At 34.6% G+C, this 27,107-nt stretch overlaps 4 protein-coding genes across 4 annotated transcripts; 1 reads left to right on the forward strand and 3 right to left on the reverse strand.

Moving 5' to 3' along the window:
• The first annotated feature begins 508 nt into the window (after positions 1 to 508).
• On the forward strand, positions 509 to 10,085 carry LOC137830373 (3-isopropylmalate dehydratase large subunit, chloroplastic). The gene is made up of 15 exons (XM_068637665.1): positions 509 to 753; positions 913 to 1,023; positions 1,110 to 1,280; positions 1,895 to 2,047; positions 2,150 to 2,218; positions 2,320 to 2,436; positions 2,951 to 3,025; positions 3,155 to 3,232; positions 3,581 to 3,676; positions 5,589 to 5,638; positions 6,969 to 7,023; positions 7,149 to 7,280; positions 7,852 to 7,899; positions 8,028 to 8,186; positions 9,690 to 10,085. The coding sequence occupies exons 1-15, from the start codon at positions 703 to 705 to the stop codon at positions 9,828 to 9,830; spliced, it is 1,506 nt and encodes a 501-aa protein (XP_068493766.1). The 5' UTR covers positions 509 to 702; the 3' UTR covers positions 9,831 to 10,085.
• A 402-nt stretch (positions 10,086 to 10,487) lies between these two features.
• Positions 10,488 to 12,446, reverse strand: LOC137830374 (uncharacterized). The gene has a single exon (XM_068637666.1). It carries the CDS (start codon positions 11,984 to 11,986, stop codon positions 10,670 to 10,672), a length of 1,317 nt encoding a protein of 438 aa, XP_068493767.1. The 5' UTR covers positions 11,987 to 12,446; the 3' UTR covers positions 10,488 to 10,669.
• Positions 12,447 to 13,435: 989 nt separating this feature from the next.
• On the reverse strand, positions 13,436 to 20,444 carry LOC137830375 (nuclear transport factor 2-like). The gene is made up of 9 exons (XM_068637667.1): positions 20,142 to 20,444; positions 19,914 to 20,048; positions 16,349 to 16,652; positions 15,429 to 15,694; positions 15,140 to 15,329; positions 14,828 to 14,949; positions 14,690 to 14,755; positions 14,466 to 14,547; positions 13,436 to 13,923 (listed from the first exon to the last, which is right to left on the reverse strand). Exons 1-9 carry the CDS (start codon positions 20,178 to 20,180, stop codon positions 13,712 to 13,714), a joined length of 1,416 nt encoding a protein of 471 aa, XP_068493768.1. The 5' UTR covers positions 20,181 to 20,444; the 3' UTR covers positions 13,436 to 13,711.
• A 3,343-nt stretch (positions 20,445 to 23,787) lies between these two features.
• On the reverse strand, positions 23,788 to 26,907 carry LOC137829435 (cation/H(+) antiporter 15-like). Its single transcript, XM_068636238.1, has 3 exons — positions 26,692 to 26,907; positions 25,326 to 26,324; positions 23,788 to 25,031 (listed from the first exon to the last, which is right to left on the reverse strand). The coding sequence occupies exons 1-3, from the start codon at positions 26,905 to 26,907 to the stop codon at positions 23,796 to 23,798; spliced, it is 2,451 nt and encodes an 816-aa protein (XP_068492339.1). The 3' UTR covers positions 23,788 to 23,795.
• Between the last annotated feature and the right edge of the window lie 200 nt (positions 26,908 to 27,107).

Genomic DNA, 27,107 nt, shown 5'->3' on the forward strand with positions numbered 1-27,107 from the left:
ATATAGTTTCAAAAGTAAACCTAAAAAATTGTAACAACAATAAATACATAAAGTACGCAAATGAAGTATGATTTGCTATGAAATGTTGATTACACATTGAAGAAAAAGAGCATATCTTGGCCAAACTTTTCTAATGAAAAAATGGTGATAAGAAAATGAAGGCAAAAGTCTTACAGGGGAGATCCATAGATATCACACATCTTTAATAGATAATATATTTAAATCATTCTACCTTATCTAAAACTGATATTAACATTTAATATGGTCATCATTATAAAACTTGTCTAATTTCCCCCATAAACAAGCATGATTAACGTAGTAATCTAAATTTAACAATAACAAATGATTATGTGTTATGCATGACTACAATTAATATCTCATTTTCCATAAAAAAAAAACCTTTTTAAATGCTTAAATTTTATTAATAATTTAGATCTTTAGTTAAGTAAGAAAATTATGTCATTATCATTCATAAACTATATCATATTAAAAAATGTTCCCAGACAGTGTTTAGAGGCTATACAAACTCGTGCATCACACGTTCCTTCTTTTTAGTTTATTTATTAATTATTTTCACTCAGAATATGTTTATAATATTTGGAAAATAAAAAACCACAGACACTCGATCAAAACAGAGTAATAAACGACAGAACCTCCACTAACCAGTTTTTTTGTTCATCACTGCTTCAACATCGATAATCCATGGCTTCCTCTCTTCTCTCTCCATCATTTTCTTCCTTCCTCCGCACCAAGGTTTGTTCTTTGGTTCCCTTCTACGCTCCCAATCCCAAAGCATTGCCATCGATCACTTTCTTCTCTTTCTTGTGCCTCAGAGCACTTCATTTTTCTCTACCCCTTTTGCTCAAATGGGTTCCTAACTAACCCCTTTTTCTTTTTTCGTTTGTCTATTAGAAGGATCTCCCTCTCTACGCTTTCTCCTCTCAGAGATGCTTCAAAGCGGTTCCAAAGCGAATCCGTTGTTCTGTGGCGGCGCCTCAGCGCCAGCCTTCTACCACTGGATCAGTTCTGTTTTTCGGGCACCCTTTTGGATTTTTGGAGTTGCTTTTGAGTTTTTGTGTGTGATTTTTGCTTGTTTTGATGTGTTTCAGGTGAGGACCGCAATGACCATGACTGAGAAGATATTGGCCAGAGCTTCTGAGAAGGCCCAGTTGAGCCCTGGGGATAATGTTTGGGTCAATATTGATGTTTTGATGACACATGATGTTTGTGGGCCCGGTTCTATTGGGATTTTCAAGAGGGAGTTTGGTGAGGATGCCAAGGTGAGTTAGTTATTTGGCTTTGCTGGTTTTACTCAAGAGTATCTTTTATGGGGGTTTTGATTTTTCTGATGGTTGGGGTTGGTTGTTCATTGATTGTGCTGTTGGATTGGATGTCCATTGGAACTGCGAGGGCGGTTTAAAAAAAGATGAATTGTGAGGGTTCTTGAAGAAAGTAGGATTGGGGTCATGTGGTGAAATTGATTTTGAAGAGCAATGTACGCGATAGGTTCTGTTTATTGAATGTAGCATTGTACTTTCTGCGTGGGATCTTTGTCAGTTTAGAAGACGTGTGAGAGGTTATAGCATTGTAAGTGCTGAAAAAGGGATGTAAAATGATTATTACTTTTGTAAGTGGGAACTTCGAAATGCATTAACTGGTTTGATTGTGCACTTTTGCATGTCCATTATATGGTTGATTCTTTTACCTAGAAAGTTACCTGTGCAGGAAAATTATCTTGCGTGTTCTTATACTTTTTATGCGGCTCATAGAATGATTCTAATTTTTCCAGGACTGGTTGGCAGTTAATATCGTTACATGCTGAGACCTAACTTCTGTAATTTCCTGATTGCGTTTTTTATTTCTGTGAATTCCTGATTGTGTTGTTCATTTGAAGGTTTGGGATCGTGAAAAGGTTGTAATAATACCTGATCACTATATATTCACAAGTGATGAACGTGCCAACCGCAATGTGGACATATTAAGAGATTTCTGCCAGGAGCAAAATATAAAATATTTTTATGATATTAAGGATCTTGGTAATTTTAAGGTATGCGTTTTTTTTTAATTTTCAATCTTTATTTGTCTGATTCAATTCTTAAAATAATGCACAATGTCCAAGAACATTGACTGTGATATTATAAAAATACAGGCGAATCCAGACTATAAGGGTGTTTGCCATGTTGCTCTTGCTCAGGAAGGTCATTGTAGGCCAGGAGAGGTTTGTTTAGTAGAACAAGATAATTTTACTGTGGTGAAGTATTGTTCATTTGTTTGGCAGAACTTTGGTTCCTGCTTTACTAATTTCACTGTTACCTGCAGGTTCTCTTAGGTACTGATTCTCACACTTGTACTGCTGGAGCATTTGGTCAATTTGCTACTGGGATTGGTAATACTGATGCTGGTTTTGTGCTTGGAACTGGGAAGCTTCTGCTCAAGGTAGCTTATGCTCAAGACTCCCATCTCTTGGTTTTTTTTTAATAGAAGATATTCTGTAGAATCTTATATTTTTTTTTGCCTTTATCATCATCTCCAGCCCAAGGTTTTATATTTGGTAGTTCTAGAATCAAAAGTTTAATGTGTTTTATTTTCTCTTTTAATGTCATTTTTCTCTTATGAGCTTTGGCAGATTACTGATTAGAATTTGCAAATAACTTTGTTGTATCTCTTTCTCTTAACTATTTATAATTTTTAATATTCAAATATTTGAAAGAACATATTATAGTTTTTCTTGTTATCCATTTTCAGTTGTCTGCTCTATGTATTTCCAAGACTTATCTTCGCATTTTGAATGAAAAAGAATTGGATGAGAGCAAAACATAAAATAAGTTACTTTGAGATAACTTATCAAATACTTCTGTGTTGGTCAAACCAGCTTATAAGCTAATTAACTTATTGGATTTATTTGACACACTCAATTGTTTTTTCATAATATATCGTGTTCAAAATGCAGGTGCCCCCAACTTTGAGATTTGTAATGGATGGAGAAATGCCCGATTATTTGCTTTCAAAGGATTTGATTCTTCAAGTAAGTGCCTTGGTCCTGTACTTTTGTTCGGACATATCATAGTCACTTGGTGACTGTGACTGTTTGCTCATTTTCATTTAGGAAATATAAAATTTAAATCCTTACATCAGTGAATGATTTACCTCACAGATTATTGGTGAAATAAGTGTGGCTGGTGCAACATATAAAGCTATGGAGTTTGTCGGTACAACTGTTGAAAGTTTAAGTGTAAGTATGTAGAGCAAGATGTTATGTTTTGATTTAATACTAAGAGTTTCTTTACTCATATTTCCATTTTTTGTTTTCTTTTTTTAATTACAAAACTGTTATATTGTTTCCAATTTGTTTCCTGTTTGAAAGATTTGTACAGAAAACAAAAAAAACTCGTTTTCATTGTTTCTTTTACAAATATTAGAAAACAAAGAGACAACTGAAAACAGTTGGTCGTTTTGTAATTAGAAAGTTATAACAGTAACAGATAACACAAGTAAAAGAGCCTTAAGTGTTTCTTCAATCTATGAACCCTTTTTCTTTTGATTGTAATTGTTGTTTTGGTAATTTTTTCCTATTGGATAGATGGAAGAACGGATGACATTGTGCAACATGGTTGTTGAAGCTGGTGGAAAGAATGGTGTTGTTCCTGCTGATAGCACTACATTTAAATATATTGAGGTTTGTCCAACTGAGTAGATTCTCTGAAATTGATATCTTGCCTCTAACAAGATTTTAGTACCGTTTGGCCGTTGTTAACTGTCATCATATATTGATTGTATCCTAGAATAATTTCTTAGATAATCACTTTGCATTGGTTTCCATATTTCATTAAATTTCCCGCTTTTTTCATTATTTGATCAGGATTAGTAGCCTAGTGTTATATGTACAAGTTTAATAGTGGTTGGTGCTGTGTATTGCATCATCATTAACCATATCAATTTAATGTCCTATTATGTGGAGTCTCCTTTCTATTTATTCTTCCTTATCTAAACCTTTTATCTTAAGCATGACACGGAACCTCTATTGCTAGCATTCTTTCACTATTGATTTTTTTCAAAATTTGGAATTTCATTTGTCAAATAAAATAGATTAGATTAGAGGGCTTGAGTTCCACATTGAATGTATGGGATTTTAGTGTGGGGTTTATAAAACCTTGGGCTCTTAACCTTTGTGGTTTTGGTTTTCCCAAGGTTCTCATCAAAGAACAACCAATCAAATAATTACATTATATTCACTTTTGTCTTTCTGTTGGATATGACAAATTCTGGCCACCAAAATATAGGAGCAATATCATTTTCTCCATCTCTGCAAAAGTGAATTTCAGATCTACCCTTTGTTGAAAGAGAGAAAATTAAATAGAAGAGATGCTGAAAACTGTGTGTGTGGACTACCCAACAGACTCCATTCTACTTAAGCTGATAACAATAAATACATTACATGATATGTCTGCAAATCATATTCTAATAAAAAATTTGATTCTAATAAGATATTCTTATAATTATAAAGATCCTATTTATATAAGGAAGCAAATAAAAAGTATGAAAGAAGAATAAATTCCAAAGGATTATCTATGATATTCTAAATATTCCAAGATAACATCTTTAGATATTTCTTATGTTTCTAACACTCGCCCTTGGACCAGTGTATCTTGGGAAAAGCCAGTGCAAGTGTATCTGGGATAAAGCCTAGATGCACTGGCCCTGGTTGGCTTGGGCAGTATTTTATCATTTCTGCTGTGGTTATTTCTAGTTTGGTGTGTCATTGGTTCTTGTTGGGTGTTTGTTTGATCTTTCAGTTGTGAGTTTGGTGTGTTACTCTTCTTCCCAATCCCACTGATAATCATACCTGCATGAAGTGACTTCTCTTCCCGTTAATGACCATTCTAATGGTAACTTGTGTTGGCTATGACTTATCGTGCCCCTGCAAGATTTAGTTTCCAAGATTACTAGGTCTCTGTTTTCTTGTTTTCTTCTTGATGTTTGAAGTTTCCAAATACTTATCTTGAAGAAGTTTTAGTTCTTGCCCTGAGAAATTTAAATCAAGCTGATGATCATTGCATCTGTTTGGTTGAGTTATCTTTCCAGCAGTGGTCATCTCTAGTATCTGCAAGTTGCCTTTTTAGCTATGATTTATGCGCATTGCTTCATATTTATGTTATTTTCTTTTTGTAGAAGATTTGTTTGTTACAAGGTTAGAGCTTAGTAAGCTTTAGCTTGAGGGGGTGTTAGGAGATCTGGTAAACATCACAATATCATGATGTATCTCAGAATCATTATGAGAGTATCTTCGATGTTCTTGACGCTGAGTTTCAAAATTTGTATTTATTTGGGCTCTATTATCTTGAGAGGAATGTGCAGTGTTTTGTCCATCGTGGATTATCTTGATTGGCATTTGGTAGTGACAGTATAATGTTTTTTCTTTTTTATTGGTTTGGTTTCCAATTATTAATCTTGCCTTCTGAATTACATCTCACTCAGTTTGGATGTATTGACATAATGGGTGGCTATGTACAGTTCCAAGTTAACATGCTTTCCTTTGAAAACTGTCTTTTATAGTATTGATTTTAATATTGTTTCCATTTTTTTTGCAGGGCAAGACATCTCTGCCATATGAGCCTGTTTATAGTGACCAGAAAGCAAGGTAGCTATAGTTTTCTAAATTCTTATTTTCCCTGGTTTTATTCAGTGTTAGGAAAACTCAATGCTTTCGTATAACTTTGTATTCAATAAGATACTTTTGATCTGTTAAAAGTTTTGATGGACAAGTGGCACTGTATAAAATCCATAGAGTCAGTATAAATAGACACTGAGAATGAGTATAAAATATACGCATTTAATGTGGATTTATTTTATTTGAGTTATTAGAATAATGTAGATTGACTTGTGATAGGAACTTGGGTATTATGGGGGTACTTAAGTCCCCCATTGAGTAGTATGGTGGATTAAGTGTTTGTTTTTTCTCCTTTAATAGCTAACTTTTGAGGGTGGGTTCTCCAAGTGATTGGATACTTATCGATTGGATATTAGTTATTTGAGAAACTGAATATCCTCTAATTATGATACTAAAGCAATATTTTTATATAAACCAGCTTTGGTGTGTAGTTGAAGAGACACACATGGTTTTCCAGCCAGTTCATGTCTCTTCTTGCACTCTTTTTCAACTTGGTAAGGAAAAGCTTACGATGTTGTTTCATATCAACTTTTCAATATGGGTAGTTACAGATTTTATTACTCTTATTCTGTCATTAAGCTAATTAAAGCTTAAAAAGGAGTATGAGTAAAGGATTCTATATTCACTTTGTGGGAAGAACAACTTTGGATTTCATGTTGACTTTGGGGATTTTACAAAGAAAATGTTTCATTTTCTGAGGATGATATGGTACTCGTGAAGAAAGTATAAGATTGACTATTTGCTATCCTTCTATGTTTTGGTGTGTTGTGATTATCATAGCTGCTTCATGGCAATGTTATATTGAAATTGTCATGCTAGATAGATGTAGTTACAATGACCTCCTTGGATTCTCAAGTTACATATGGGTTTAATTTATTTATGGTTTGATGCATGAATTTTGCTTGTTAACATGATTATATCGGGATTTTCAACACACTCTCACGTCAAGAAATGAAAGTTTTAGGTGGTTTGATAGTTGGTCTGATAGCGGGTGACACGATAAGTCTAGCAAACCTTGTTTATAATATACTCTTATTCCATCTTAGAAAATAGACTTTAAGACTAACTCAATCTTATAAAACCAGCTTATAAGTTAAAGTCTACTATAACATGATTATATCTTTAGTTGATGTGGGATCTTCAAGAAATAATTTTAATTTACTTCCCTTGTAAATTAAACTTGGGGAAGGAATAAAATGTCTATAATATTTAAACTGGAGGAAAACTTGATTTAGCTGCAGAAATAGTATTCATGGTAAAATGTTTTATCTATTAGTAACCTCTTTTTTTTGCCTTCCAGATTTCTATCAGAGTATAGATTTGATGTCTCAAAATTGGAGCCAGTGGTGGCCAAGGTTAGTCTTTTGTTTGCATTTCCAGTGAGGTTTTTTGTTCTCTGGTTATTTTCTATGTATCTGTTGTTATTATCTGATGCTGCCACTAGGTTCCTTGGCTAATATTATGCTTGTAAATGTTGCAGCCTCATTCTCCAGATAACCGTGCTTTGGCAAGAGAGTGCAAGGATGTGAAAATTAACAGAGTATACATAGGATCTTGTACCGGTGGGAAAACAGAGGATTTCATGGCTGCAGCAAAAGTTTTTCTGGCATCAGTAAGCATCATATTTTCCTATTGCATATCTATAATCTGTCATAGAAGATGTTAAATTATGATAAGATATTACTGGAAGCTTTTCTAGCCGAGTCCTAGAATTTTTTACTATTTTTGTATCCTAAAATGTGTGGGACTGGTCATCTTATTTTCTTGTAAGGTAGTTTATCTTGCATTGCTGTTAGAATTTACCAGCCTTTTGTGACATTTGTTCCTATATCTCTCCTGTGAATTATTTAATTTTAAGCGGAAAGGAAAGAGATAGGACTTACTATTTTAGCGAGAATTTAGAGAATGGGATTATGTGTTTTCTTATTCAATAGATTGTGTTACATGTGTTACGCAAAATATCCATATACATACTGTTTTTTAATGGACTTGGTGGAGACTATTTCCTAAGCTACTGTTAATTGAATGTGACTTTCTAGTCACCACTAGTACCCATGAGGACTAAATGCATTTTATAATTTTGATACGTAAACATATTATTTCCTATCTCCATTAACTGTTATTATTTCCATCATGAATCCTACAACTACTTCCCCTAACATAGAACATGTCTGAATCTGCAGGGTAAAAAGGTCAAAGTTCCCACATTTCTTGTGCCTGCTACCCAAAAGGTCTGAAAAAAAGCTCATGTTTATATATTTTCATATCAGTTGATTTACAGTTATTAGTAAAGTTCTCTTGGGAAATCATGCTAGATGACTATTTTCCAACTTGTATCTATCTATTAATGGAATTTCAGGTTTGGATGGACGTATACACCATCCCAGTTCCTGGATCTGGTGGTAAGACTTGCTCACAGATATTCGAAGAAGCTGGGTGTGACACACCAGCTAGTCCTAGTTGTGGTGCTTGTTTGGGTGGCCCAAAAGATACTTATGCACGAATGAATGAACCTCAGGCAAGTTCCTTACTTTTGCCCCAGCATCTTGCAATTGACAAGTGTAGCTCAAATTCTCCCTGTTTCATTTTTCCTTATTACATTGAAGGAATTAAAAATCTTGGCACTCACCTGTCCTGGGCTAAGGATAATTTCTTTTGATAAGGATCTTGCTCATTCCTTTTTTTTGACTTGAATGAGATGGTTTATGTTTAAAGAACATTAATCAATCCTTTCAGTGATGAAAATCATCAGCATGTGGAAGCAACTTTTTATTTGTGATTAAAGAGAATTGTCCTTAATGCTTCTCATGGCTAGCTGATAGTGGTATTCTGAAATGGGGTGAGTTATGGTGGCAAGTTGGCAACTGATATTGATTAATGAAGTCTGCTATAAGCTTTATATTTTAGAGAAATAACTGATTCGGTGGTTTGAAGAATTATTATACCCTTTTTACTTATCATGAAGAACCAATATTTTTGTCAAATAATTAATTTGAGTGGCAGCATCGGGCGTAATTAGAAAGGGTGGAATAAAAACCATTTTAACACATGATTCTAGATAGGGGAGCACTAAACTAATATCAAGCACATAGCAACCAAAAGGGTAAGGGACAACTCATCTTGGAAACATGTGTGGTGACAGATTTGGTCACTATTTGTGCATGAATAGAGGAGGGTAGAAAAGAAGGTGACAAGAAGGAGTGGAAAATATCGGATGCTTCCATCTCATTTTACATATTTTTTGGGTTTTAAGGACTGGGTCACCTTTGACCTGGCCTGGTTTGGATGTGACCCAGTTCACTTAAGAATTGTGCAATTCATATGGCATAATTCATTTGATTTGGTCTTTGATTCGGGCGCAAGAGAGATGTGCCTCACATTTCGCATTCTTGCTGAATGGGGTGAATAATCATGTGGATTGTGCAATACTAATGTTGCAAATAATTTGTAATTTTTATTTTACATTCGATTGAGTTGGCACTTAGCTTAAATCTGTAATTTGTAAAAGAAAACCAAATTCCTTAAAAATAGGAACTTGTTTCTGGCTTGAAAAAATGAAGAAAGTTGGGTGAGAATATAAAGTTAGGGCTGTCTGACACAATTTTTTTAAAAAAATTCGTCTCATTAAGATTGGAAGCCTCTCTAATCAGCTTCAATAGAATATATATTTTGGTCTTTCTTGGTTGTAAAAGGGTGCTTTTATTTTTAAAATCTTTTCTAGACTTGTATTCGACACAATATAAGAGAAGCCTAAAATGGTTAGGCTAAAAATTACTTTAATTTTCGTGGTGGTTATCTAGTACATGCAATGCAATCGCATTATTTCTTGAAGTTCTATAGATTTTTGTAGATTATAAAGCCGTGTGCTTGTGAATGTTCAAGGAAGTGGTACTGTTATGTTATACCATGGGATTGAATGTTTTTTCCTTTGCCGTATGATTGCATTTATATGCTTTCTACCCAGGTGATGATGTCGAGAATCTGAATAATTGACTCCATTGCTTACATGTTGGTTGTGCAGGTTTGTGTTTCAACTACAAACAGGAACTTCCCAGGCCGAATGGGACACAAGGAAGGTCAAATATATTTGGCTTCGCCATATACAGCTGCTGCATCTGCATTGACCGGTTATGTTACTGATCCTAGAGAGTTCTTGCAGTAGGATTTTGTTACACCCCATTCTAGTATACAAGTTGGTTAGTTGTGTATTCTCTAGCCACGAGGTAGTACCATTAGTATTTTTTGCCTGAAGAAATTGTATGGAACTTCTATGAAATTGACAATGTTGTAGATGTTGAAGAAGAAGATTGATTCGTCTTGTGCTTGTTGAGTATAGCATGATCATTACTGTTGCAGTTACGAGAATGACTGATTTCATATGGATTTTCATGTCAATCAATCCAGCTTTTCATGTCAATGGGTTGCTCCATCATGAATCGAGTTTCAACCTTCGTCTGCTCCCTGCATACATAAAAGCAAAACCATCCAAGATATCTAACCCATCTTGGATCGTTACAAACTGTAGAGTATTGGTAGTAACTGGTTAGCCATGGTAGATTATGTGGTTACTTACGTCTGAATTTATCTACATGCTTACAATTGTTGTGATGTTTTCCACATTTTATATGAAAAAATGTGACACGGTTTTCCAACAATTTTCTATCAATGTTAAATGAGTGAATATCTTAAACTTTTTTTCTAAGTGAACAAAAAAGTGTTTACGCTAAATCAGCCTCAAAATCCAAAATTAAACGCCTTCATCATCAACAATCTAAAAGTGTTTCATCATCAACATAAGCAAACAAATACGATATGATTTGCAACGGGAAATTCATTAGAAAGAGAAGGGAGTACAAAAGAATTAGGTTAAACTGAATATAAAAAGTACAGTGAAGAAAGAAGACAAAGAAGACAGAGTTTACTCAATTCTCACATCATTTTCTTATCTCCAAAAGTTCGACCACTCAAGCATGCATGCACCCCTTAATACGCCTCCTCTTCTTATACAAAGCTTTCATTGTCCACCGATTGAACCCGCCGGCGCCTATGCTTCTTGCTGCCGCCGCCGCCGCCACCGCCGCAAACTATGGAGCACTCAACACCACATATTACACTAAAGCAAGAGAACAAGCCATTTGACCCATCCGTTTGCCTCCGTGGATGTTTCCCTTTTCTGCCTGACCCCGTCGCATTGGACTCCGTCTGCCACCTCTCCACTTTAGGTTGCATCCCCTCCTCGTCATCATCCAAGCTCCACCCTCCCACCGTAGAATGCCCCTCCTCCTCCATTGGTAGTCTCGCCACCGCCGCCGCTACCTCCGAAGCTGACGGACCCAATTCAGAGTCTGTCATAAAAGGACGATGGCCCAAGTTTGATCGGTATGGGGTGCCATATTCCATGATGGTGTCCGTCACAGGAAAGGCGTGCATTGGAGTGGCTCTCACACTACCTATGTAGTTGTTATTATAAGACCTCACTGCAAAGGGAGAATTTTGAAACTCCCTTTTTGGTGTGGGCTTCACTTGGTAATCATTGAAGTTGTTTTGTGAATCATGGCCTCTCGCTTTAGTCTTCTTTCCACCCAATTTCCCAGCTTTTGGAGTTCCCTTCACAAACGAGCCACTTAGTATGGAAATAGCTTTCTTTTTACTCTTGCTGCTTATTTCTGAATTGGGCACTTGAGAATTTGCTTTCCCCTGTTTAGTCTTGCCTTCATGAGGCTCCGGAACAAGGGTTTCTGAGCCAAGCATTGAGCTGGAGTCACTTTTCGTGCGTCGAAGCTCTGGCTTGGGTTCATGTTGTTTTGGTTGATCATGATCATCTTGACTGTATCCAATTATTGGGGAGTTTTGTGAGTAAAGAGGCATGCTGCGCATGGAGCTGTCGATTATAGCAGCACCAACGTTCAAAATCCCTTTGGGGCGACCCGAGGGTCGTTGAACCTGAAGCCCCAGAAATCGCATTCCGGTGGATTTGTAAGCATTTGGTTGTTGAGGTTGTGAAGATGGTGGAAAAAGGTCAGTGGAGAGAACTTCAGCGGTGCCCACATGAATGTCTCGAAACCAGTGCAGAGCATAAATGTCAATGGTGATTACAGAGCTGTCATCATACAAAAAGTCTTGGTCCATTCGAAACACAAACTTGTCATTCCAAGTTGGGTTGGTTCCGCCGTGAGAATCGACCCGAGTGGAAAGTTTGCGATCCGGGTCAATCCATGCAACCGCGTAGGTCCGCATTGAACGACCTGCCGGAGCCAGGTCTTGTGCAGAGATGACATGGAGCTCTAGGAGTTGGAAACGTGCTAAAATGTTAGCCATGATAGCACTGCTAGCAAGCACGATGAAATCGCATGAACAAGATGAACGAACGGGATTGGAAAGCTGCAGAAAGATAGAGGGGATTTGAAATGACAGTATTTGTGGTTGAGTTTCTCACAAAGCTCTCTTCTCTTTGGTTTGAATGCTTTGGAAAGAAAGAAAATGGTGAGTGAGTTGCATCAAGGTGCATGGAAAAGAAATAAGCGATGTTGTTGTACTAACCACAACAAATCAAAGTTGTGTTTGAAAATTGTAGACCTTAATTTAGGGATTCATGATGTGGAAAATTTTGTTCTTATGATTTCGGACTATATCAGGATTAGTTTGTTAGTAAATGTGTCATTACAAATCATACCTACATATCTTAAAATGTCACAACTTTTTACAACTTTTAGTTTGAGTTTAACTGTGTTATTGTGACATATATAGTAAATATTACATGTACAACTATGAATATTTATCAGTTAGCTCCATAGTTGGCTTACAGAGATGATAGTTTTGTTAACTTAAGTCAATGCTTATTTTGATACTAGTTTTAATGATAATGAAAACATATCTAATACTTACAGTTTAACCTGATCGTTTTAAATATTTGTCTTATATTTAAATAATTTAAGTGATCTTCGTAATTTAACATAATATATTTAAGTAATTCATGTATAAATTTACTCTAATAATAAAAATAACAAGCTACTAATTTTATTATAATTTTATTTAAGTTTATTTTTATTTTAAACTAAAACATTAATTCGGTTTCTTTAATTAAAAGAATAACAATATTTTTTTTTATTCACGAGAAGCAAACCTTGTAAAAAAAATGCAAACTTATGTCTAAGAGATTTTCCTTAGTCAAAAGGCTCTTATAAATAATACTTCAGGGCAACTGAACAATTTATATAATATTGTTGAGTAGATCATCATTTTTTAAGATTGAAGAATATCTAATTAAGTTATCTTTTATCGTGTAAGTTATCTTTTATCGTGTAAGTTATCTAATTAATGTATGCATTGTGATGGAAGAGGTGTAGCAGATGTATGCAAAAACCGGAATCTAACTTTTTATTTTAGATTTTACAATCCAAAAATAAAAACTATTTCCAAATTATATAATTAAAAATAAATTTCGAATGTATAATACAAATTGTTAAGCATAGAAAATAAACCATTCTAGCGATCCTGAGTCCAACATTCAAATTTTTACCTTCCAAATTGTATTTTATAGTATCATTCTGATCACTCAATCTGGAGTCTTTCCAAAGATTCACATAAGAGTGTTTTTTACATTACCCAGATCCTCTAAAGGTGCATGAAGAAACCATGGAAGTGCAAAAAGGAAAACCCTCGACAATAATATAGTGTATAGCCTAAAGGCCAGATGCTAAAGGCCCCAAACAAACAAGAAAAATTGATCCACCAATACTGTTAAAACAATTACATATCAAAGAAGTGTTAACAAAACAACTAACTTCAAATTACAATTGGGAATAAATAAATGTCAGATGTTTTAAACACATTTCCAGCTGAACATCGAATTCATGGAGAAACAAATGAAACAAGAAGCCCCTTGAACAAAATTTATAAAAAAAAAATTATCATCCATATTCCCTTAACAACTTAATTTAAGACAGGGAAGATATAAAATCTGGTCTAATCTACTGAAGTCGACTATTTAGTTGAAATATCTGGACCCAAAATTGGACTCTCTAACTGATATTTTCTGTTGACTCAGGACTCAGCAAGGTTCTGCCCATTTCTTGGTTGGTGATACCCTGAATTTGCCCTCTCTTGGCGAGGACTCGGTCGATAGAAACCATTTCCTTTCGATTTGCTGTACTCCCTATCACCACCATCTTGACCATTTCCTCTGCCAAAACTCCTTGAATAGAAACGCCCTCTTGGTGCATCTGACTGATAGCTACCTCTGCCTCTACCCCGTCCTGATGATAATACATTGAAAGCGAGTATGATGTAACAAAGGAAGAAAAAAATAGCTTTAGAATATCGAATTATGTGGAAAAAACATGGAGAGGGTGTCATGCACCTCTCTGGTTATTGGTACATAAAATATTGCTAGTCCAAAATTGTGTTAGACATGGATCATTTTGATAATTTTTTATACACAATGAATGAAACAAGAGGCTGGCCGAAACAAAATTTAACATATCTTTGTCAATGTCAGATGGAACAGTCACCAAACATTGAGTCGTGACATATTAGAACTATAAGAAATCACAGTAACCTAATGTCATCGAGACAGAATTTTGGCATATTATTGCTAAATTTGAATTTGTTAAAAATGCAAGTCACATGAGAATCAATTAACAGTCCCATCAACTCATACTCCATTAGAAGAAGTGGAAACAGATTCATCATTTTACCATATCTATATGTTATAACCAAACATGCTGGGGACATTCATAATGACGAACTTTCAAGAAAAAAGGCAGAAGAAAAATTAGAAGATTAAAAAAAATCATACTTCCTCCTCGAGAAGGGATGTTACTGTTTGGTCTCCTTTCTTCAATGTATACTTGTCTTCCTGCTATCTGAACAGATCCTGTCTGCAAACATTAACAATCATGATTTTAGATTCATCGACACCAAGTAGCAAGTTCAGTATTAGTTTTGGGTTAAGGTGCATTACACATGACAATTCACAGGCAATGCATATCTCAAACTTATCATTTAAAAGCAAATCCAAACCTTGACTGCGTTATGAACGCCTGTCATGTCTTCAAATTCAACAAATGCATAACAAACACCAACATCCTGAATACAGGTGAAAAGTTTAGATTCAAACCATAATTAGTAGTTATTTGAAAAGGAGGAATTATAATAAACCTTGCGACTTCTAATAATAACACCATCAGGCCTGATTCTACCAAAATTCTTGAATTCGTCTTCAATTTCAGAAGGAGACACGGCAGGGGACAAGTTTCTCACATAAACAGACTTGATTTCATCTGAAAGCAATTCCAAGTCAAACCAAGATTATCGGCAGTGGCCAATGAATGCTACATGAAACAGTCTTTAAACAAACTAACTTATTAGGTTATCAAGCAATGAGCCAGGAAAATGTACTGAATACCAGTAACTAAAATAATAAATAGGAACAGAATAATTAATCAATATTCAACAAGTGCACACAATAACCTTCATCTTCTGTTACATGAAGCTCCTCCCCTGCATCAGTTTCAGACCTTTCAAATGCATTTGTTGAAGCAGTCGTTTGCTGTTGCTGACTACTAATCTGTGGAGCTTGATCCCATTCTGAAGGGGAGACATTCTTATGAGAGGGTTGAGAAGCTACATATGGTGTAGATTGTCCTTTAGCAACCCGTAACTTCCAACAGTAGATAACATTGTCAGTTCTAATGTTACAACAGAATTCCAAAAGAAAACATTATTTTGGAAATTAATATAATGGTTAGTCAGTGCGTACTATGGAAGCATAAGTGTGCTTTTGGGGCTCCCCAGCAGGTTGATCAGGAGAAGCAGGTGCATGGTCTTGAAGTGCATTCACTGAAGATTGAAGTGAACCATTTGACTCTTCAACAGCAGTATCCTCCTTAATATGCTCAGAATCAGGGACCCGCTGCAATCTTTGCTCCGAAAATCCATAATTATCAACTACACCGTTTTCTTTTACCTCATTTGTAGCAACATAGTCCCTAGCCTGGATATCTCCACCCAGAAGGTAGTTGGATACTGAAAAATCCATGGCTCTAAATTACTAAAAAGTTAAAAGCATATGAATGCGAGAACAATTAATATCACATAATCAGCCAAATTGTCTACTTATCTGAATTTTTCTTTAAGTAAAAATTGTTTCATTTTTTCAAAGACATAAAACTTTTATCATTAAAGATAATGAGGCTTGTACTCATGTTTCACTGACAGCTGACAACTTTATAAAGTAAAAAACTACATTATCAGAAAGGAAACAGTTTTATCAAACAATTTGATGGAACACGTGCTTTTATGTGTTGTCAAAGTGATAACACTGGCTGTGTGGCACTTGACAACAGATAACAATGTAGCTAAATAGAATTGGTGACAAAATAATAAACAGCAATGTTTGTTTAAAAGATAATAACTTATAAGGGGGAGACAGTTTATAAAGTTAGGATTCCAATGTTTAAGAGAAGCTACATCAGAGAGCTTCTCTAAAATTCTAAGAAATACGAATTTTTCATTTGACAAAACCTAGATAAACTCCTACATTTGCACTGCCAACTCACAAATCAAACAATAGCATGTTGATAGTTTTTCCCACACTAAATTGACCCCATTAAAATGGCAGTTTTTCCCTTACAACTCAGCACCTTCATGTAAAAGAGCACAAGCTGGTGCAGAACTTACCTGGCTTATTGATTGCACTTGAAGTATTCAACTGTGAATCATGATTGCTCTGAGGTATCAAAATTGCTTGTTGGTGAACTGGATCCTCTTCAACGAAATGAAAAATATCATTGAGCACAAAAAAGCCTTTCTCTTGCGGAGCAAGGAAGAATGTCTGCATAAATTTCCTCCTCTGATTGAAGTCCTTAATTTGCACAGATCCAGAAACCATCACAAGAACACCACCACTCCAAGACTCTAGAGAATGTGCACTCTTGATTTCAATTCCAGTGTAACTGAGCGACATAATCAACTGATGGATTTGCTGCACATGGAAAAACATTTTTAGTTCTAAGAAAAATGGAGCACTATTAATAATTGTACATGCATAAGCCATAAACAACTACAGATAATGCCAGGTCCTTTTAAACAATTAAGGACTTAATATAATGTAATAGAATGACAATAGACTAGAAGATAAATCAATGGAGAAGATAAAAATGTTTCATGCATTCATATTACAAATATATAATTTAACATTAGAAGGAACACTTATATAACATGTGGATAAACAAGAAAAATTCGAAATACTAAGCATGTTCAGTCTCTCATCCCTCAAAACTACGGCTGTGAATATTGTGTATAGGAGCAGTTATTAAACTACCTCCCAGGGAGTTATTTCAGTAAAAAGTTTTAGTTTGATGTAATTAGAATTCGTTAGTTAGTTTCTTGTCTTGTCAGCTGTATTTATAACTGTTGAGTATCTCTATCAATTCTCATGCTGTAGTCACACTCTTGTGTATTAAAAATAAGGAATTCAGAGAGCTATTCTTTCTCTCTTTTCTCTGTCAATGTTCCTTCTCTAATATGGTATCAAAAGCCTCATAAGTTCATGGTAACTTCAAATCTTTGTCCCTCCTCTTTGGCACCCTCTGGTTTCTCTCATCAAATTTCAAAGAAGTTATCAGAGAAAATTTTCTTGTATGGCAGCAACAAGTAGAACAAGCAATTAAAGCACATTGAGTTCAACATTTTGTGGTAAATACTACAATTCAACCACAATTTCTCAACGAAGTTGATCATGAAGTAGGAAATGTGAATCCTGGGTGTCTCTCTTAGAACAAGATCAGATGTTGTTATCATGGCTTCAATCCAATCTTTGTTTCTGTCAGTGTTCTTGGATTTGTACAATCCTATCAAGTTTGGGAGAAAATTAACAATTACTTTCACAAACAAACTCACACGAAGGCAAGACGATTATGAACATGACTTTGTGCTATTGTTTTTTATGATAATTGATGGATGAATATCTTCTTTGAATTAAAGCACTAATTGTGGCACTGGCTTTAGTTGGTCAACTGGTTACTACTCACAAACATCTTGATGCTATTATCAAAGGATTAACTAGCCAGTACAATCCTGCTTTTGCAATTATTGAAAGCAATTTCCCAAAGTGCTTGGATACTTATCACCTCCTACAGAGAATTGTGTGACTCCTAGAAAAGGATAGGAATTTGGCTAGACGAGGAAGCACCAACCTTCCTTTAAAATATAGACAACTATGTTTCAATTCAAAACCAATATGATTATCACTCTTGGTCACCAAATCATGGTTAATCTTAGAGAGAGGTGGGTCCTAAATTAATTCAGAATTCCATTCAAGTAATTATTCAACTTGCACAACTGATATAGTCATGAAAGTAAATTGTTGCTTCCTGGTCCTAAATATCAAAGTCATAGCAGATTAATTCAGTAGCCCATTTAAACAATTCGATACTCCATAATCTCTACTCATTAAGGGATTTCAAACTATGTTGATTAGTATGTATGATAAACCATCATCCCATAAGTTAATATCGCCACCACTGAACCGCCAAAAAAATTGCCATAAGCTCTTGTTCATGAAATGGGTTCAATTGCCCACTCTTTGACAACTCTTTACACCAAAAAGCAATAGGTCACTCCTCTTATAATAGCACAATGCCCAATCCAATGCTAGAAGCATCCATGCCACAATAAACTGCTTCTTAAAATCTGGAACAACCAATACATGCAATGAGGTCATGGCAGATTTTCACTTCTCACATGCCGCCTAAACAACTACATTCCATTCAAAAACACATTTCTTTAATTAGGCAATCAACAGGATATTCCAGCTCAGGATCAATGGGCAGATGCTTTAACCAAGCCACTCTCCCCAACCAGATTTCTGTTTTCGAGAAACAAACTCAAGGTGGTTGAGCCTTGAGTTTGTGGGGTAATGATATTGTATACAGGAGAAGTTATTCAACTTCCTCCTTGGGAGTTATTTCAGTTAAAAGTTTTAGTTTGATGTAGCTAGAAGCCGTTAGTTTTTTGCTAGCTGTATTTGCAACTCCTATGTATCTCCATAGTTTTTCATGTTGTACTCATTCTCTCATATATGAAAAATAAAGAATTCAGGGAGCTATTCTTTCTTCTTTTCTCTCTCACTAGGAAAAAGAGAAACTGGAGTTGCAACATTAGTAGAGTAGAGATAATGAAAATCTACAATTTTCAACAATTTGAACAAAAGACCGTGGAAGGACAGCTCAGAATGCTGACAAAAAGAAAGAGCTTCAGTTAAACCTTTATAACTCAAGCAAGAGGTTACTTCATACAAACTCTAACAGAACAATATCATGGCCTCTTCACTCCAAAAAAGAAAGATCTTGCACACAATGGGCTCGTCAAAATAAAAACACTATTATAGGAATCTGATATCAAGGCCTCCATCGAATCCATGTGCAGATTAATCCAGGTCAGGAATTAAAGCCATATCATACATAATTTTGTTATCATATAAAATAGAGTAACTGCACTACCAGACCACATTCTGATTCACAGAACGAGATATGAAATCACTTCAAGAAGTTACCCGCCAATAAATAAATCCTACCTCCGTGCGTTAATTTCCCAACCCAATCACTATTTCTAGTGAAGTTTAACTACAAATTCTCCATGACACCCACACTTACTCAATTTAATGTTTCCAATTCAAAAAATCTGTTCCATAATCTTAAGATCCACCTATTGATCATCACTATACTAACAAGTAGAATATAAAAATCTTTCATAGTCACGATACAAAGATGGCCACACAAACTCTCTCTTCTCATCCTCAGCAATAAATTTTACCTCCTAATGGAACTCACCACACTTCTCATCCACAGATTACCTTTTGGGTGAATACCCAAATTGGTCATCTAAAGTGTGACATGTCTGTCACTTAAGCCCCAGAAAGTAACCGAGTTAAGAAAAGGATAACTGAAAGTACAATTTGTCACTAAAATGAATAAGTAGTTATGTTTTTGAACTAAGTGACAGCATAAAGACTTATTTTGAATTTTCATACTTTCACAGCTAAAGGACGGCGCCTCACAACTAAAGTTAGGCAGCTCACAAAATTTATGCATCAAAGCGACACCCTACTCAACTACAAAACCTTCCCTTCTCCCTCACAGTTCGACAAACTACTCCTTTCACCCAACACTACAGCTAAAACTAACAAAACTCAAACCATAAAATAGGTGTTAACAGAAAAACAAAAAAGGTAGCACTAAATTACAAGCATTGCCGAGGCAGTTTCCCTGCCGTTGGCATCAATCCTGAGCATGGTGCTGGCATCGGAATAAAACTGGTGCACGAACTCTGGCTGGCTCTGAAGCACCTGGTAGTACTGTCCCACGAAGTAAGTTCCAACCTGAACAAAACAAAACACACAAAATTTAGCACAAAAAAACGTGATTCGATTTGACATGAATCAGAAGTAGAAGAGTAGAAGAAGAAGAAGAACCTGAGCAGCAGTAACTGGAATGGGAAAGGGCGTGGCCATTGAAGTAAAAGGAAAAATCCCTTTAAAACCCTAGCGGCAATTCAGATTCCCAATTTCCCTCTCTTCCCTTTCTTTCTTTCTTTCCAGATCCACACCCACACACAGACAGTGACAAAAGGAAGTAATAACATTTCTTTTAATATTTAGTAATTAGTATTATTTTTTATTTTGGTTCTTCACGGGTTCAGTTTCTTTAACATGCTGTCATGTACATGCTCTTTCGCTCCATTAATTTTCAAACACACACATAAATAAATATACTCTGTCAAAACACAGGCACAGCACCAGTATATCTATATTTTTTATAATAATAAATAAATTATAAAATAATATTGTTATTACAATAAATAAAACAGTAGTTATAAAAATAATTTACTTTTATTAATTATCTTAATTATGTAATAAAATACGTTCAATATTTCAAAAAAGGTAGAATAAGTATAAAAATCAATGTGAAACAGTTTAAAAAACATTTTTCAGTATTATGTTACAGATAAAATAAGTGTTTGGATAAATTTTTATGAACAATTTTAGAAAATATTTTTTATTAGTTTATAAAAAATTATATAAATTTATATACAAATTAAAAGTAATAATTTAAACAAATTACATAAGAATTATAAATTAATTTAGATATAAACTAATTTTAATTTATAAAAAAAATATTAAATCTACCATGTATTAAGAGTTCTTGAGACTGAGAAAAAATAATATTTATGATAAGTTTAATTAAGTAATAAAAAAACTTATTAAATTAATTTAATAGATATGTACTGTAAATTTTCTTGTATTATTAATTAATAAAAACTTAATTGTTAGCATAATTTTTAGTATGAAATCATAACTAAATCATTCTAGTTTTTATTACAGACTCTCGTCCGTGAATAAATCAAAATTATTATGTCATGTACTATTTATTTTTTAAATACATTTTAAATTACACTGTATATAATACAATCATATTTTAATTAATTAATAAAATTGTATATTTTATAAATTAATTAAAATTAAGATTATTATTGCAAAAATAATTGTAATTGGTTGGTATAAGTAGTAAATAAATAAAATAAAAGTACATAACTTATGTGAAATTAATAATCATCATTTTTTTATAAGAAAATTATTTATTATAAATGAAAATATGTTGTATATCATTAAAAGGATAATAAATTAGAGTTCAAAAACCTTTTAAAAAAATTAATAGCCTTTTGGTAAACCGTTCATGCACATTCAAAATATTTGAGTCCAAACAATTAAATCAAGAAATATGTCAAATTAAAACACAAAAGATGAAGAGACTAAAGTCATTATACAAAGTCTAGATTATTCCTCTTCAAAGCATCCTTTCCTCCCACTTGTGAAGGTGTCTTCGAAACTTGTTGGTCATCCAACCCTAGATGCATAGAGGGTGGTCATATGTCAACCATCACCAATCCTACAAAGTTCGGACATCATAACATTGCATGTAAGATTTATAGGTTTTGTGACCATTAGATGATCCTGTAAATAATTTTGAGTATGAAATCATAACTAAATCATTCTAGTTTTGATTACAAACGCATCCCGTAAATAAGTCAAACATGTTTGACTGTGTTTACATTTGCATGCACTATTTATTTTTTAAATAAATTTTATATTACATGGTATATAATACAATCATATTTCAATTAATTAATAAAATTATACATTTTATAAGTTAATTAAAATTAAGATTATTATTCTAAAAATAATTGTAATTGGTTGGCACAAGTAGTAAATAAATAAAATAAAATAAAAGTACATAACATAATGTGAAATTAATTATTATAATTAATTTTTCTTATAATAAAATTATTTATTATAAATAAAAATATGTTGTATATCATTAAGAGAAAGAGAAATTAGAGTTCAAAAATCTTTTAAATAGATAAATAGGCTTTTAATAAACCTTTCAAGTCCATTTAAAATATTTGAGTTCAAACAATTAAAGCAAGAAATATGTCAAAGATTAAAACACAAGAGATGAAGACGAGACGAAAGTCATTAGCCAAAGTCTAGATTATTCCTTTTAAAGCATCATCTTCTCCCACTTTATAATGTGAAGTGTCTTCGAAACTTGTTGGTCATCGAACCTTAGGTACAGAATCCTAAGGATGGTCATATGTCAACCATCACCAATTCTACAAAGTTCGTACTTCATAACATTGCAGGGAATATTTATAGGTTTTGTGATCATTAGAAGATTTCACTAGATTGCATGCAATATACGAGCATCTTATGTTAAGAAAGTTTTGTTTTTGTGTTAGATTGAACACTTATCATTAGGTTAAAAGATATAGTTGATAGGTAGAATGTAATTCTTTTTACTTAAAGAGTGCAACAACCATAATGCTACGATCTAATTGTGACTAAGTTTATTTGACCTCTGCCATAGAACAATTAATACTACCTGTAACAATCTCTTCCTTGATAATTGTCATGTTATGAATCAAATTCATGACATTAACTCTTATACCAATTGTTGGATAAAACACTTAATACTAGGCAAAAACTATAATTGATAGAACACAATTCTTTCTACTTAAGAGCGTAACAACCTAATTGTCATGAGTTAATTGTGACTTGATTCACCTGGTCTTCGTTATGAGATAATTGATATTAACTACATCAATTTTTCCCTTACCAATTGTCTTGTTGGGAATCAAAATTGTGACATTGACTTTGATATTAATTATTGGATTAAGTGGTTATCATTAAGCCAAATCTTATAATTGATAATCATAATACAATTGTTTCTAATTAAGAGTGTAGTAGCTCAAACGTCTCAAGAGTTACAAGTGATATCCACGTCTTGTAGAAGAAGTCAAACAAACCAAGTCATAATTAAATTATCAACAACATTAAGACTACTATCTTCTCAAATAAAAAAATTGCCTTTATTAATTCTAGTTTTTAGTCTATTAGTATAAACACTCAATCCAACACCACCTGTAATCTTTAGGCCCTAACAACCCTTTGCAATAAAAGACCACATATAACAACACCCCTTCCATGTATTAAAAAAAATATTGAATAAAGTGCTCATCATATTTGCATTAAAGTTATCTTGGAATGGTTTGAATAATCACCTTACTCTCTCTGCATCATTACTCTCTCTGAATGAAAAACTCACATATACCATTGAGAACTTATCTCTTTACAATAATGACCAAAGAAACCATTTAATGAGAACAAACAAATGAAGTATTCAATGGAAGAAAAAATTGGAGAAAATATTGAAAAGAAATATAGGTTATAACAGCCTTATTTGTCGTTTTCCTTCGTAGTTTTCTATGCTTGTGTTATAAAATATGACTATTCTATAACAATGACGAAACTAAAATAAATAAGTTTTAAAAAGACTACCTTAAAAAATAATTGCAAAAGGATAAAAAAAAAAATGGTATATTGTATTTAACTCATTGAAAAATCAAGTACTGGCAGTTTCATGTTGCCTCTGTGAGAAAAATAGACAGAAAAAGACAACATGCAATTCCAAAACGGGATTGCTCTTAGTACACATGATGTTTCTCCAACCCCACCACTATCTGATCAGATTCTTTTTCTTTTCTCTTGTGATAGATGTTAACTGTTTGTTCACAACATTTGATCACTTTCATTAGAGTGAGATTTTTTGCCACGAAGAGGTTTAGATTTTCTCTCTGTGGTGTATTGCTGCACAACAAGCAGTGAGGAGTGCGTGCCAAAACTGGTTGAAGCTATAATGTCTCCCATGACCCCAAGTTCAGGGTTGTCACACCATTCCAACAACCTTTGGAAAACTGTGAAGTTCTTTCCACTTCCTTGTCCCAAAATGTACAAGTCACACCCTGGTTTGTCTATCTCATTCAGGATCAAAGGAATTTCCTCACCAGTTTCTATCCCCACTTCGATCTCTGAGTATGTGATGGTCTCATTGTTGTACGACCCTTTGTGCCTAAAGTGAAATATGTGCTCATCATCTAGCTCTTTCTGCATCACACTGTCCATCTTTGTAGATAACACTCCACTGGAATCACTCTGGAATGCCTTCTCTTCTTCAACCTCAGTACCTGACACCAGAAGCCTAATTACGTGCAGCTTTGTGGCTGAGTGTGCTGCCATTCTCCATGCGATCGATAAGGCTTCCCTATCATCAGGCCCTCCAATGAAGATCATAATGGTGCTCATTGTTACTTTAGATAATGACTTGAGTCCACGGTTAACAAGGATCCCCACAGAACAAGGTGGTGCCTGCAACACATTCTGGTTTATGTCACCGAATATAGTGTTGACTGTTTCCATGTCTCCTGAGCTTAGTTCTTTGTGGAATGGAAGGAGAATGAGATTTGCACGTTTCTCTTCTGTCACATTGTAGATATCCTGATGGATTGTGTCATAGGTTGCAACAATGCCTGATGTGTCAAATCTCACTGCGTTGTATTCCTCCACAAACTCATTAAATGCATTGCATATGGTCTCAAACTCTGTTTGTGATCCATACTGGCTCTCTGAGGATCCCCCTTGAACATTTAAATTGTCGATTTGGGCCACAAGAAGGCCAGTGCCGAGTCTTGTGAGTTCCACAAGGTGAAGGACTGAGACATGTAAAGGGGAAGTTCTGGTGGCATTTGTGGCTTCAAGGATATGGATCATGCCATGGGCTTGATGAGCATTGTGGACACAAGCTGCAACTCGAAGTTCTGCTTCACACCATAGTTTCTGCACAGTCCTTTGTTGGGTCTGCTTGAACCGAAGGTTTGGCTTGTATATGGCATTAATAAAGGGAGATGCAACCGTAGTCATGAATAGTATGGCAAGGATCATAATTGTGAAAGCATAGGGGTCCAAAAACTGAAAACAAAAGAAAAAGAACAGAAAAATGCATCAGAGTTGATTAACTGTAATCTTGAGATAATGGATAAAACTGGTGCATGCAGATTTCCAACCTGTTTGGTTTGTGAAAACTTTTTCTACTTTTAAAAACCACTCTAGTTATTGTACTTTATTTCCCATTTACAAATATATGAAAACAGGAAACAAAATGACATGTTGATGAACATAGGAACCAAAAATGTTTTCTTAATCTAACCAAGCAAGAATTTGAAAGAGGAGCATGATATGATGAGTTTGGTTAGTAAATAGTACACTTTTGTCCCAGGCAATGCTTATAAGAATCACTGCCATCATGCCCTTGGTGTTGAGGAGCAATCCAAGCCCCACTCCATCTCTTGAAGACATACCATAGTATAAAGTAACCAACAGAGAGCTTACAATTTTTGGGGTGGCTAATAAGAACACCATGAGGAGAGGAAGTAACGCTGAATGTGATTGAGACCAAAGTGCCTCCAGGTTCAGTCTAAAGCCAAAACTAGCAAAGTAGACAGGAACAATAAATGCAGTAACAAAATCATGCAACATTTCCAACATCAAATCAGCAAACTTCCCACTGGGCAAAATTAGTCCATACACAAAGGCCCCAACAACATGGTGTGCACCAATAAAGTCTGTGATGTATGAACAAACAAAAAGTCCAATCATCACATCCAGCAACTTTGAGGAGTTCCATGACTCCGACGTCATTCTGTGTTCAATCAGGCGAGCCAGGATTGGACGCACCACGCAGAAGCAGAACAGAATGAACATCAATGTGCACATTACTGAGAGGAGTGGTTTTCCACCCTCGTGGGAATACGGAATCAAGAGTGAGAACAAAATCCACCCAAATGTATCAATTAACATGGCTGCTGTTAAGGCATCTTTTCCAAGCCCTGTGTAGAGGATCTTGAGATCTGATAGGAGCCTTGCAAGGACTGGAAAACTTGTGACAGAAAGAATTGCACACCAAAACACATACCCTTTAGTGCTGAGCGCAATGCTTGATTCACCTGCTAAGTTACGCTCTAGAGCAAGAAAACCAGCTCCAACCAATGCTGGAATGAAAATGCTTGCAACAGCAATGATTATAGCCTGCCTGCTTGATCTCAGGATGGTGTCACAGTTCATTTCCAACCCACTAAGGAACACATAGTACATGATTCCCACATTGGCAAAGGTTTCAACAGTCAAGATTCCTTCTGGACGGTAGACCGTCTGAAAAACTCCAGGAATTCTTCCCAAAAATGATGAACTCAAAAGTATACCACCCTGCATATACAATATCAAGTTTGTGTAACTATAAGTGATTCATATTTGATACCAAAGTATAATTTTCCTGAAACATGTCATCTAAAACATTTTACACTATCTCTTCTCATGTTCCCACATCACGGAGAAACTACATATACAAGTTAGCTTCTCATTTTTAACATTTTCTATCCATGTTTCAATGCATAAACAAACAGACATTGGTTTCTTCCCATCTTAAAACTAATTTGAATGAAAAATACTACAATTTCTTATTTTTCTTTCTTAGAAATTCTTGTGAAAGAGCTTATTCAAACAAGTCTATATCAATATATCCAAAATTCCTATTCTATATTTGGTAGACACACATATGAAGATGAACACTTACAAGCATCTGGGCAACCGTAAGAGGGAGATTGAATGGCTTGAGGATGTGGTGAAAAAAACTAGAGGCAAGGATATTGTAGGCAATTTGAATAGACAGAAGAGGAACACGGTCTGCAATGACATTATCACTCCTCCAGATTTTGTTGTCAGGATCAAATTTTGTAATGTAACATGCAAGTTCTGGGATTGAGTTTGCAGCATTTGCTTCACTTGCCATATCAAATTTCTTCTGTGAGGCCTTAATTAATTTTCTTATGTTTTGAATTTTGTTTTTGCATCCTTACTTAAACAAAACCATGTAGCAGAAGAAGATGCAAAGTTATTGCCACGCATTTTAAGCTGGCACAGTTCAAATGGCCTTTTTGTTGTCTGTGTGCTAGAATAGATTACAGACATTGTTGTTCTTTTTTCTATCTA

Source organism: Phaseolus vulgaris, chromosome 7 (assembly GCF_000499845.2).
Source record: "Phaseolus vulgaris cultivar G19833 chromosome 7, P. vulgaris v2.0, whole genome shotgun sequence".
Taxonomy (NCBI): Eukaryota; Viridiplantae; Streptophyta; class Magnoliopsida; order Fabales; family Fabaceae; genus Phaseolus; species Phaseolus vulgaris.